This window comes from Paralichthys olivaceus, chromosome 6, assembly GCF_024713975.1.
Source record: "Paralichthys olivaceus isolate ysfri-2021 chromosome 6, ASM2471397v2, whole genome shotgun sequence".
NCBI lineage: Eukaryota > Metazoa > Chordata > Actinopteri > Pleuronectiformes > Paralichthyidae > Paralichthys > Paralichthys olivaceus.
Genome location: NC_091098.1, coordinates 6,252,130 through 6,265,579, shown reverse-complemented (window position 1 = coordinate 6,265,579; position 13,450 = coordinate 6,252,130). Strand labels below are relative to the sequence as shown.

Genomic DNA, 13,450 nt, shown 5'->3' with positions numbered 1-13,450 from the left:
TTCAGGAACCTGACATGGTCCTCTGCTGTTGTAGTCCATCCACCTCAAGGATGGACATGTTTTTTCATTGTGAGATGCTTTTCTGCTTATCACAGTTGGTTGTCTGAGTTATAGCTCCAACCACTCTGACCATTCTCCTCAGCAGAAATCATGCTAACCCATCGCAGAGATCACATTTTATCCATTCTGAGGTTTGATGTGAACATAAACTGAATCTCACAGGGTTTAAATTTACAAGTGTACAATGTAAGCTGGGTCCCAATTCAGGGGCCAAGGTTGTATTTGAAGACCGATGGAGCCACAGCAATGCTGGGCTCATTCTGAAAGCTCCTCCAAACCCAGCCAAGAAATAAGTCTCTCCATTCCAGAGCAATGAAGGATCCAAGATGGCAACCTATCCCTCAGAGCTATTGCTTGCTGATGACAAAGCGAGCTCTGCTGGCAGCTCAATTTGGCAATGGTGAGTGAGGGAAATGCTGGTGATGCAATAGAAAATCCTCTGTACTCGTCCTCTGAGGCCTTGAATTTGGACATAGCCTTAGTATTCTCCACATGAGCCACCTAGACAGTGAGTGAGGAGTCATGAATTGTGAGGGATTTCAAAGTGATAGTCATAGTAAAATAAATCATCCATAATTGCTCAACTACCAACTTTTGCACTTGAATAACTCTGTTGTCATCGTTTACCCTGCTGTTGTCTTTTTTTATTTTCTGTTTTCTTCTATTATCTCACTCTTCCCTTCTGCAGACTGATTATTATTATTATGAGATATTTCCAAAGTACAAAGTCACCTTGTTACCAAACCACAGATTCCCACATGTGCCTCTGTGATACAGCTGACCCATTTATTCAATGTTACCCATTAGTTCTCAATGATAACAGAGTAATTAAATCACCTCCTCTCATGCTGACAAACCCTGTTTGACCTGGCTGAGTATTGTGTATTTTTTGCTCTCTGTATTAAAGACTTTTTACAAAAAGCGGAGCAGACCTGCCAAACATGTGAGTCTCATTAAGCTCATTTAACCACTTACATGTGAAGAGGAAAAAGAATGTAGGACTAATTGAGTGGGTCAACCTTCTATCTCTTGTATGGCACCCACACACTAATTACTTCCTCCCAGTCATAAACCACAGTCACATTACTGCCATGGCATTTGGCCCCATGTAATCTCGCTGCCAAATATCCGACAGCTGAGACTCAACAGCTGTAAAGGCTGGACACTTGCAGCAGGGAGCAGTAAACCAGTAAATCATAAAGCTACATACACTGTGCCACTTCACATGTTCTTGTCTGAGATGAAAGGACAAAGCTCACAATTGTTGTGCTCACACTGTACCAGACCAGTTCTGGACGGGTGTTCTTGTCAAAAAGGAGGGAGTCAAAGTTTGTTTGCTAACAAGGGAGAAACATGGTGCCTTGATCATATGATCATACCATATGTGTCATTCTGTGTGCTAAAACATTCAAAAAGAGAGGCATCGGAGGAAGTTGCTGAGACATGAGCATTTGGTTTTGACATTTTGCAGAAAGAAAGAAAACAACATTTGAGGCTTCTACCTGGGTTACTTATCTGGAGATGTAGAGGTTTAAAGGGATCTATTGGCAGAAATTAAATATAAAATAATCCTACATGTTTTCAATAGTATCTAATCTTCTAAATTGTACAAATTGTTGTTTTCTCTACCCTAGAATGGGCCCTAGAATTTATTTTTAAATACTTTATATGTACATTGGCAGCAGGTCCTCTCTATGGGGGGGGTCGCCATGTTTTTTTACACTGTCAAAACTGAAGCTACCACACGTACTCTTTCATGTTTGGAAGGGGAAGGTGAGGTGAGTGGTATTCAGCTGCAAGATGAAGCTTCACCACTAGATGTCAATACATTCTACACACTGAACCTTTAAGAGATGTGCTCCAACTTATGAAAACGCCTGTGAAAAAGTACTAAGATAATTTGAAGGGTGGGTACAAGAACATTTCTCCATGTTTTTAAAACAGATCGATGTGTGTTACATTATGAGGGTCACTGTGTTCAGAATATAAGTTCCCATGGACAGAGAAACATTTGGTTATGCTGTAATAGACAGTAGAGAACATGTTGTCAGATAAGAGGTTGTTCAGTCTGTCAGTCAGTTAAATTCTATGTGAAAGTGACTTGTTCCAGGTAGAGCTGTGTGTTCTTTCTCTCAATGATTAGATAAGTGGCAGTTAGCAAGGAAGGAAACAGCCCTGCGAGGAGTAATGCTGGTGGGGGCGGGCTGTACAATACTTTGAGTGACACTGAACCATGAGTTTCAAGGCTCATCAGACGGCAATGTACTGCATCGTGCTTTGTTAAACTATGAGGAACAGTTTGAGCTCATCATCATGACAATCATGTCATGAAGTAAACTGTGGAATGAAACCTCAGGATGATCAAAGCCTATAAAGGAGATTGTGTTTGCATTTGTTAGTAGGATTACGCAAAAATCCATGAACAGATAATGATGAAACTTGGTGGAAGGATGCAGTATGGGTTAAAAAAGAAACCACTAAATGTTGGTGTGGATGTAAATCAGGGGCCACATCCAAGAATTTGCTTTCTTTAACTTTGCAATAGGGCATGTTTGGGGGACTGATACTTAGGAGTGCGTTGCAGATCCAAATAAAAATCGAGTGACTTTAAATGAAATTTAAATTAAAGGGGAGTGTTGGGTCTTGGCAGAGGTGTATGCTCCTCTGTGTGCTATTCTAGTTTAATAGACAAATGGACACAGGATTTTAAGACTTTGGTCTAGCTCTGCTTTTAAAATTACATTTTCAAACCAATTTCCGCACCAATTTATGTTACTGCCAGTACCCTTAGCGCCCAACCCCCCACACCCAAATTTAACCTTTAACAAAAACCCTATGCTCCACAAACCTGTACCAACAGGCCCCAACAACTAATAAATATTAAAATTGGATCTGTTTTCAAATCGATTTTGATTTGTATCGCCCAAATTCACAAATCACATTTTGCCTCTTGGGCTTAACAAGGTGCAGAAATGGATCCCTCTCCCAGGATGGACAGAAAAAGATTGATGAATGTTATTGATTTATTCAAAACAAAACGTCTGACTTTATTTCTTTGTGGGAGTAGACTGAATGATCCTGACACTGTGATTTGCAGTTTAGAGCAGGTGACTGAAAGCAAAATAACCAATCACAGACAAAAGGTCCCTTTTGTTGATCCAATCAAGCACCAACCATGAAGTCTGAGATCAAATCAATATAAATTTAGCCCGGACTATACGCTGCCACATGTGGGTGCTTGGCACTCTATGGGTGCTGGAGAACCGGACCACCCACTCACTTTGTGCCTGTGCCGTTCTTCTATTGCACTCCTGAGATACACATTTACGCAAATATTTCAACTAAACTGAATTAGCAAAATTGTCTCACTGCTGCACCTCAAACTCTTTTTGTATAATTCAATTCTAATTCCTACTCTCCTCTGTTTCTATTCCACCATTTTAACTGTTTAAAAAGTTGTTTTTTTTCCACTGTGGATCGCATCATGTAGTACGAGTTGTACTTCAATTAGGTTTTAAACCTTGAATCTCTACTGTTCCTCATTTGTGTGCTGACTGCATTAATGAGGCTACAGTTCTTGACAACAGGCACGATATACTTCTGTTCATCACATCTGTTTATGTTGCCTAGACCGAAGGACAGACTCCTGCACTAATTCTCCCTGTCTGTACTGGTCGGAGTCCAGATGTTCCCTCAGGCTGCCCTCACATCCGAAGCCAGGCAGACATTATCAGCAGGACCTCAAGACCCGCCTGGGAGAAGAGTTAGACAGCTGCGATCTCCAGCTGGGATTTGTAAGAGTAGTTTATGTCCCGACTATCAGGCTGAGTTGGTGAAACATTTACTGTATCTGAGAAGGTTTCACTGGCTGTAGTATAGCATATACCTGCCTCCTCCATGTTATTAGATGGGACATGAACCCAAGTACAAAGTACACATCAAATAAACTTTGAATAGCATGACACTTTCCCCTGATCGTTACTGCTCAGACTTTGGCTAATTGACAGCGATTGTAACAGGAATAGTTTGGCGTCATTTCTGGAAAGTGGGAGGGAGTTGAGACACGTTGTCCATCTTTATATAAATTTTATCCTCTAGGCTGTCAAAAGCATAACACTGCTTCCCTGTTTAGGAGAATAAGAAGACTGTGGTAAACATATAAAACCTGACGGTAAGGATGGAAAAAGGGATTAATGTCTAGAACTTGTAACAGAGCAATTTGGATTGTGAGATGCTGAAAACATGCACTGCCTGTAATAATCTTTACAAAGCTTTTTGCCTTGTCGGAGTCTTTCCATGGGGACAAATACACTCAATCTTCCATGGCATTTTTCTATATGGCCTTGTCTGCCACACCTTTTGGTCTTGTGACAGGAATCAGTGACAGAACTTATTATTATTATTTAATATGTGATTAAACATACAGTAGCTGGAGCTTTAGATTCTCATCCTCAGAAAAATTATTGCGTACACTGATCCCTTGTGACAGGCAGCTTGTTTTGAAGTTGCAAAGAAATGAAAAGAAACCTAGCTAACATCTTCTGACTAATTTTTATTTCCAGCAGTGTTAGTCAATAAAAAATGTATCTTCTGTGAAAAGAGGCAAGACATTCAGATAAAATAAGAGAAATACTTGCAATGATAATGCTAACTGAGGCTGCTTTCAGACATGCACTGACTTTCCTTGGAGTTTCCCTAACCAGCCCCTTAGTAAAAACTCTGGAAGAAACCCATGTGACGACAAAGCATGAGATCCTCTGGAGGATTAACCGTGAATAAGTGGGTGTTTTGATAAAGTGCCTGACACATGCATAACTGAAAAAACATTTTCAAAAAAGCAGTGCCGAATGTGGAAGACATAGGCGAAGATGTTTTTTAGTATGGATGCCGGTGTCTACATTCTGTTAACAAAAACATGTGATCTCAGAATTGGATTAATACATTCCATCCTGCCTCTATCTTCTGCACCACTCCTCACCTGAGCACTCGGAAATGTATGTGTTGTTGTGAAAGCCTCTAAGCAGAAAAAGCCCAGCTCCTCAGACATTCTCCAAGGTTCATGCCTGAAAACAGCTTGGCAGTATAAAGTGAGGTCTACAACACATATTATTAATTAATTAATATATTTATATATAATATTTTAATAATGACAGCATGTAGTATGTCAATACTGTTTTCATATATATGCATACCAGATGTGTTATATACACATCTGACCACAGTGCAGATGGGCGTATAAAAACGCAGGATTCTTATCCACCACACAGGACCATGAAAAAAGATGTAGTACATTCTTCCATCTAAAACAATCTGACACTATCAGCTGTCCCACACTGAGACTCTGAACAGACATCAAGCTGATCCCCAGAGTATTGTTTACAGAGTCCGACAAAATTAACATTGATCAACACACAGAAGGAGTGTGAGCTGTTTTGAATTAAAAACCAGAAATCAGAAAAATATCCACCACCATTGAGTCATATAAAATCCAAGTTTTGGCAAAACTGCTGGTGCTCATTACCAGTTCTGCACTCTCAACTAACCAGGAAGGATATTCTCCTTCAGATAGTCAACATTTTCCACAGAGTACTTACAGTTTAAGGCACAGAAATACAAATGTTTTTCTAAGCACCTGCATCCTACAGAAGACGAGAAATGTGTCTATGCCAGTGGCCACTGATTATTCTTCATTGTGACTGTCTGGTTGGTGTGCTGGAGCTTTTCTGATTTAATGTTGAATCTGAAAGGTCACAATAACTAATAGGAAAGACATAATTATATATGTAGCTACATTAGACACAGGGAAGGTCTCCAGTCTTTAAGAAATCATTTATTTAATTAGCAATGAGGTCTACCTGGTTGTCTACTTATGTGGATAAATCCAGTCCTATATAGATTATTTCCAGGATAGTTGGTCATTTTAATCAATTTCCAGGTTGTTTCTATAACTGGAAAAGAACTCTTTAAATTCCCAGGTTCTGCAGGATGCGTGGGTGAAGCTGTATGGCCTGTGGGTCAGCGGAAGAGCTATGGGGAAAGAAGAAGATGGAGCCAAGCCCATTCAGAGAATAATAAGAAGTATCATATTGGAGTGAGAGATAAAGAGGGGTCCGTTTTAATAGTATTGTGTAGAGGGGTGCAGCTGTATTGTCTGATGTTGTACAGGCGATTTCAGAGCGATTATAGAAACCACGGTGTATTTTAAAATGTCTGGCTCAGGCTGGTGAAATACAGACTTTCCTGTTTAGTAGTAAATGTTTCTAGCAACACAAAAGGCAGAAAATGTAATAGACATCATATTGAAAAAATAATTGAAATGAGTTATTTATGTACATGAAGATATGGTATTGGAAGGACCTGGGGACACTAACCCCAGCTAAAATACGATTGGCCCCTGAAGTGCTCCCGCTAATAAATATTTGTATAAATGTATAATATTTGTCACATTTTTGTTTAAATCTGTTATGGAATGTATAGATATGACTTATATCTCTATATATAACTGAGGCTTTTCTCAAAGCTATAGAGGTAACAGTAAACAAGAAAGGACTTAAATGGGCACCTTACTGAATCAGAATTGTGCGTGGATGTTGAGATATATAATTTAGAAAAATCCTTGATCTGCCACTGGCTATTTTTAATCTGATCACAAACATTCAGGTCATTTTGTCGCTGATTGGCCTTGGTATAAATATGATTATATCCTTTAAGATGTACATTTCAAGTTTCCTGACTTAGACAATGTTGACGTCTTATTTCAAAGTTTCCCAAGACTTTATTCTCTTTCATTTAGGTTTAGGATTGTACATTTTAATCCTTCCCTCAATACCAAAGAGAACAAAACAAATGTAACTCTAATGTCTTCACTGAGACTGTATGTGACGAGTGAATTGCCACAGGACTTATTTCAGTGATAGAGGAATTTGAACCCCTCCATTGTCTTCCCACTCTGACAGCCTCCCCCTCTTAATTCCTCCATCTGTAAATTTTCTGATGCGTGACATTCTGAAGGTTACCTCACATCCTGACCTTTCTTCAAACTTCAATTTTCAATCCCTCTCCAGTCTGTATCCTTTACTGCCCCTTTCCTATCTTTATCAGCAGTGTTGTCACACACTAATCGGTCTGACCTTCTTCAGGTTATTTACCAGAGCAGAGCAAAGCATCATTCATGTAACTGTTTTCCTTGCTGTGAGAAAGCATAAATACATATCACGTTGATCTGGTGTTAATTGGCTGGAAATAGTTTAATCTCTAAAGCAATAAACAATGTTCTTTTAGTGGCAGCATTTCATTGGTATTCATGTTCAAAGAGTTTCTACTTACCAGGATCTGACTTGGAGAACGTGTCCACATCCAGGAGACTCCTGTGAAAACAGAAAAAGTGAAGATAAAAATGTATTCTTTCAGCCATTTTTATTATTTTGAGATGATTCCCCTTCGTTCTTTGCTCTCAACTAAGACCCTTAAGGGGCAGATTGAAGTTGTTCCCAAATCGCTGTGAGGACTGACCAGCTCAACATTTTGTGCTGCCGACCTTAACGCAAAAACAAGTCAGGCTAATGAAGACCTTCAGGAGGAAAATGATGAGGAAGGGAGAATAAATAATTTATTGAACTCCCCACTGTAAACAAAGCCCGCCATATGAAAGTGACCATGGTCCCTGAACATATACTGTGTTTATGTTTCTACTAATTCCAGAACTCTTGGAACATCTCCAGAACTGTGTGTCCGCTCCACACTTGTGTGTTGTTAAAGCCCCAAGGAAGAAAAGGTGGGAGGTAACAAAATACTTTATTTTTACTGTACCCAAGTAGATTTTTCAGGCATCTGTACTTTGTACATTTGTTTTAATGCATTTGAGGGTAATTCTTTTTTAAGTATTTCAATACATTGCACACATTTCCTATCGACAATATTTAATACTCACATCATTTCTTGCTTTATCCCTGTTTTCCTGTATTTTCTGTAAACATGTTTATTGTATTAAACCAAGAGTGGTTTAAGTTATACTCTTAAATGATCTTAATGTGACATGAGTCTCCGTTCTTCAGAAGGGAAGTTTCATTTCATTTTTATACTTTTATGAGTAAAGAGGTTGAATCGATACTTAAACCTTCACTTGGGTCATTTTCAACTAAGAAAGTAAAGAACGTGTGTTCTCACCTCTACAGGGAAATGCAGTTTCACATTTGGTGTATTAATAAAGTTTAAAGGGGACACATCAACATAAAGGAGCTCTCGTCAGTCACGTCAACAGCAGGTTCACAATGAGGTGTGTTCGCAACAACTGATTTTACACTTCAGGATCCTGAGTCAAGCTTCAACAAGCTTAAAATAAACTGTCCCGCCCAAAGCAAGGTGAGGACCCAAATGCAGATGATGCACATGGAAAGATTAGACAAAGCCTTTATTTTTACTTACAAATATAGTGGAAGTAGTATCCCAAAAAACCTGAAAAGGCAGTAAACACTATAAACACTCGGTACGAACTCAAGGAACAAACACTGAGACACGATGAGATGAACTGGCAGACAGGAGGAAACAGGGATAACAAGAAACAGGTGAAACTAATAAGGACGGGGCAGGTCATCAACAGAGGAGGGAAACCAGACAGGAAGTAAAGTGAGAGACAAGAAAGTAAGTTTTCAAAATAAAACAAGAAACACGGCACACAATATGCAAACAAAGACAAACCCAAAATGAACTAAAACAATGTTCAAATTCAAGTAGATTGTGAGTCCATGACATAACACGTCTTTAAAATTACTTATTCTACTGGAGTATAGAGAAATACTGGTAATATCTGAAAATAAAACATTATAACTATTCACAAGCTTAGGTCACATATAGTGTCATGGGTGTGACCGCAGACTAAAATCTAATCAAATATTTGAAAAAATGAGACACAGCAGGTTTTGCACTTCCCTGAGCAGCATGAAGTTAGGTTCGGTTACATTGGTAGACTTGATTCATGAAATAATGTATAATGTCTATGTAAAGAGGACACATTATTGATTAAAGACTAGTTACTATAGCTCTTCTATGTGTGATCACTCGAGTTGGACTTTGTTGCCAGAGGGCTTAGAGACTCTGATGACCAAGTTTGGCTGCTGCACACATTTTCTGAGAGCCAGAATGTTAAAAAAAATAGTGGCACATTTTAGGAAAAAGAATAATTATCTGTATGACAAATATGAAGCTACAAAAAGCAGCCATTTAGCTTAGTTTAGCATTAAGACTGGCAAAAAGCTAGCATGGCTCAGCTGAAAAGAAGTGATAATCTGCCTTACAGCATCTCATTACAGATGGTTGTATGTGGGAATGTTTAGTCTGTTCAGTCCCCTGTTATTAGACAATTTAGTCCCATAATCCCCTTAACACAACGAATGAAAAACAAGTCATGTTTTTCATTCATGAATTAACATATTAATAACTGGGCTGTAGAGGTGCTGGTAGGTGGCTCTGACAGACAGAATCAGGTTAGCTTTCTTCTTCTGCTCCGTCTTTATATTGAGATAACCAGCTGCTGGCTGAAGCACTTCTTCTTATGTAACTAAAGATCTCAGAAAGAAATCAAGCCAAAAAAAGGATGAAAGAGACCGAAAAGTACAATGGCACTCAGTGGAGCGTATACCTCCACGAAGGTCAAACAGTCCTACACATATCCGTCTAGATCTTATAATAGAAAAATAAAAGGCAAAGAAAGTTGTCTGATGATCCAAACTGCATGAACTCAGAGGCTGCAACACCAAAAATGTGCCTGTTTTTCACATCAAAATCCAAACAGTATTTCCTGAGAAACAGGAATACGTATCATTTTTATTCTACTTGTTCTATCTGCTGTAACCGTGGAATGTCCCGCGTGTGAGATCAGTAAAGTTTTATTACATCTCATCTCTTATCTTGAATCGGGTGCAAATCAGTAGTACTTTTTATGTAATCCTGCTGAAAATGTTGGCACTTAGTGGAGCACATACCTCCACTATCAATCCTACACATGACTGTCTCGTTTTAATAGTAGAAATATAAAAAGAAAAAAGAAAGTGATCTGATAACATAAAGGATTTATTTGTCATAAAAGATTAAGAAAGGGAAATGGATCAGCCCACATCCAAATGTAATGGGTTCTTCCCAGGCCTAGGCACCATCCCTCCACAAAGCTGGTGGAAATCGATTTAGTAGTTTTTGTGTAATCTTAATTGCTAAAACATAAAACCAACAAACAGACACAGGTGAAAAATAACCTCGTTGGCAGAGGTAATTAAAATACACTGCTGTGCAAAACCATGATGACAATTTCACATCAATACGTAATGTCAGAAATGTCATTTGGGCTGTTTTAATACTTGGGGGGGAATAAAATAAATAAATAACTGTATCTCATCTAATGGGCTTAGCCTCTGTCAGAGGTCTGGGTTTGTCTAACTCAGGTGTCTGGTCACTTCAAGTCTAGCTGGTCTCAGGAGGGACCATACAGGAGCAGCAACCATTCATTATTCAGGAGTGGATCAAAAAGGCAGTCAGCACACCACCAAGGCAACCAGGCAGGCAGGGAGGCAGGGAGGCTGAAAGTCGGCACAAACCCTGACTGGGTTCCAGTGCTCTGTCAGTCAGATGGACGGTCGGAGAGCAGAACAGCCAGAGCAGTCAGCCATTCAGTCATGTCAACCTGCCACAACACACCAACAACTGGGCACATGTATGAGCTGTTGAAAACATTCCACTGCTTTTATGCAATAGGTCAGCCATAGAGCATAAGCCATTGTGGCACACAAACGATCCCACACCTACGCTCGACTATGCCTGTCCTGTGAATATCATCTGCTGGGGGTCACAGCATGGCTGGAAGCAAATCAGGAGCCAGAGTCTATAAAGGGTGTTTAATCGCTTTGATGCATAAAGGCAGCAGGTGATGAACCATTTACGGATACCTGAAGGGAAATGTCAGGCATGAAACACAGTGAGGGGTCTGCTCACAGCACCTGAGCTACAGCACCTCACATATAGATAGATAGATAGATGTGTGAACATATAAATGAGTAAGAGCTTACCTGCATGATACGGTAACTTCTATTTTAGTTGCAGGGACTCTGGTGTTGAGAGGGTCAAATTCCCCTATTGATGCCATCATCTCGACTCAACCAAGACGCATCCGCCAAGAAAGAAGAACAAACCAAACTGATCATTTACAACAGGACTGTGGTTGCAGTAAATCCATTGTCGAGGTCTTCTGGGGCACAGAGCAGCGGAGGAGAGGAGCGGACAGAGAGAGAGAGAGAGAGAGGACCGGCAGAATGAGAGAGAAGGAGAGGGTGAGAGGCGGTGAAAGTTGGGGAGGCAGATTTAAAGTTCATCCATCCTTCATGCGCTCACGGTGCGCGCCCCGCGTCTGTCCGGTGACGAAGAGGAGGAGGAGGAGGAGAGCGCAGCCAACCGGAGGCACCGGCAACAGCACTGTGCTCTCCTCGCTCTCTCTCTCTCTCTCTCTCTCCGTGTGTGTGTGTGTGTGTGTGTGTGTGTGTGTGTATACCTGTTACCTAGAATGTTAACGACCTTGTCCATTGCTCACACTGTGAAAGTATTTGTATTACAGTTTTCACCAAAACATTTCTCAGATGTTCTCTCTTCTTCCTCAGCTAGAATTCAATGTCGAAATGATTGACTGTCAAGATATTCTGTTCAGTGGCACCATTAAATAGCTTAAGCTATATATTTATTTTGTTATATTTTAAATTTTTAGATATATGTTTTCAATGCATTTAAATTTCAGAGTCAAGACTGGATTAACAAAGAAGAGAAATCTGCAGATAACATCTCAGAAATATTACCTTTCAGAGGCCGGTGCTATGAAGTGAATATTTGATCTTTTTTTACTCAGAATGTCCCAAACAATAGCATTTCTTTAATTTATTCCTTTACTTGGTTAATTTCCATATGTTTTTAAATAAACTGATCATGTCAGCACTATTGGTTTCTGGTGCTTGGGGAAATAATGAACCTGACATGTGTGGTGGGGTCAGTAGGTCCTTAAAAAATACAGAAAAACCTATTTTGCCCCATTAGCAGCTTGTCGTTGATGTGTGTCATCAGAATTCCATTTCCAAGCTTTTGCAAAAAAGAGCTGTGTTTTGAAAAAGCTGTTTTTCTTATTGAGGGGGGGAAACAAGATATTTAAGAATCAGCCAAACATCATTGAGGAGTGACAACAAAAAGACATGTTAATGTTTAGTGAGAGATTAAAATGGTGATGGAAGGGGTACAACAAAGAAGGGTTTAAGAGGGAAACACAAGAGACCACAGCGACTCACTCTCCTGTAAAACATACAGAATGAATCATTATGTGCAACAATAGACCATCTATGGATTGGTTCAGAGGTAATGGACAGTGAGCGTGATTGTATCAGCTCTCCTTTAGCCTTGTCACACAGCAGTAATGACCAATAGATGTTTAGCTCTGTGTGTGTGTGTGTGTGTGTGTGTGTGTGTGTGTGTGTGTGTGTGTGTACGTGCCTACAGACCCACTAAATTTTGCAGCTGATCAGGCAGAAATTGAAATTTTTCATGGGTAGCATGAGAAATGGGGAGTGAGGTAGAAATGGAGGCAGACGAAGACAGAGTAACAATGAGGCCAGATGAAGAAGAAAAAAAAACAAGACAGAAAAATGGAGTAAATGAAAGAGTACAGTGAGAGACAGAGGGGAAAGTCCAGTTATTTACTCAATTTCCACTCTGCCGTCTCTGGGTGACCTGTAAGAGGATGTGCGATTGGATGATAAAGTGGACAGTGTGTGTGTGTGTGTGTGTGTGTGTGTATGGCAGCTAATTATCCAAAGAGGAGAAATCCTGTTTAGTTTTCATTTCACTGCAGAGCAAAGCAGGTGTCTGACAAACAGTGAAAGCCTCCAGCACAGCTGCATCTTGCACAGCCTACACATGTGTATCAGTGTCTTTGGCTGCCAAGAGGACATGATGCTTCCAGACGTCAGCATGTTCCCCAACATCTACAATACCAAATTATAATCAGATTTTGTGCTGCAAGGATAGTATGCAACACCACATTTACTGACATCATTGTGTGTGGCTACAGGTTGACTTGCAGTTCAATACCTCTCTTCTGCACACCGACTGAATTTACTAGTTAATACTAAGAATGATATAGAATGAAGTTACCGCCATTGAGGTGCCCTCAAGCAAGGCATTGCTCCGCCTCAAGGTCAACAGCTCTGACTGTGGTTGTTTAACATTTAACTTGGTCTGAATATTGTGAGTAGTATAATATAAAATATCATATGTGGTGCTACATAGAGGTTCTTAGAAGTTTCTAACAAGTGAAAAATGTGCACCGGCAAATGTGTAAATCTTTAATGTAAAGTCAATGAGTTTGATT

At 39.8% G+C, this 13,450-nt stretch overlaps 1 protein-coding gene across 3 annotated transcripts in view; it reads right to left on the bottom strand.

The window, feature by feature from the left end:
• The window catches only part of LOC109630966 (copine-9-like), a 79,278-nt gene extending 67,750 nt beyond the window's left edge, over positions 1 to 11,528 (bottom strand). For 2 of the 3 annotated variants that reach the window (XM_069527173.1, XM_069527172.1), the window contains exons 1-2: positions 11,115 to 11,528; positions 7,387 to 7,427 (exon numbers count right to left, since the gene is read on the bottom strand). In XM_069527173.1, coding sequence (XP_069383274.1) covers positions 7,387 to 7,427; positions 11,115 to 11,194 — 121 coding nt within the window. In that variant the 5' untranslated portion in view covers positions 11,195 to 11,528. The remainder of the gene's footprint in view (positions 1 to 7,386; positions 7,428 to 11,114) is intronic. The other variant, XM_069527171.1, reaches the window with a different exon arrangement.
• Between the last annotated feature and the right edge of the window lie 1,922 nt (positions 11,529 to 13,450).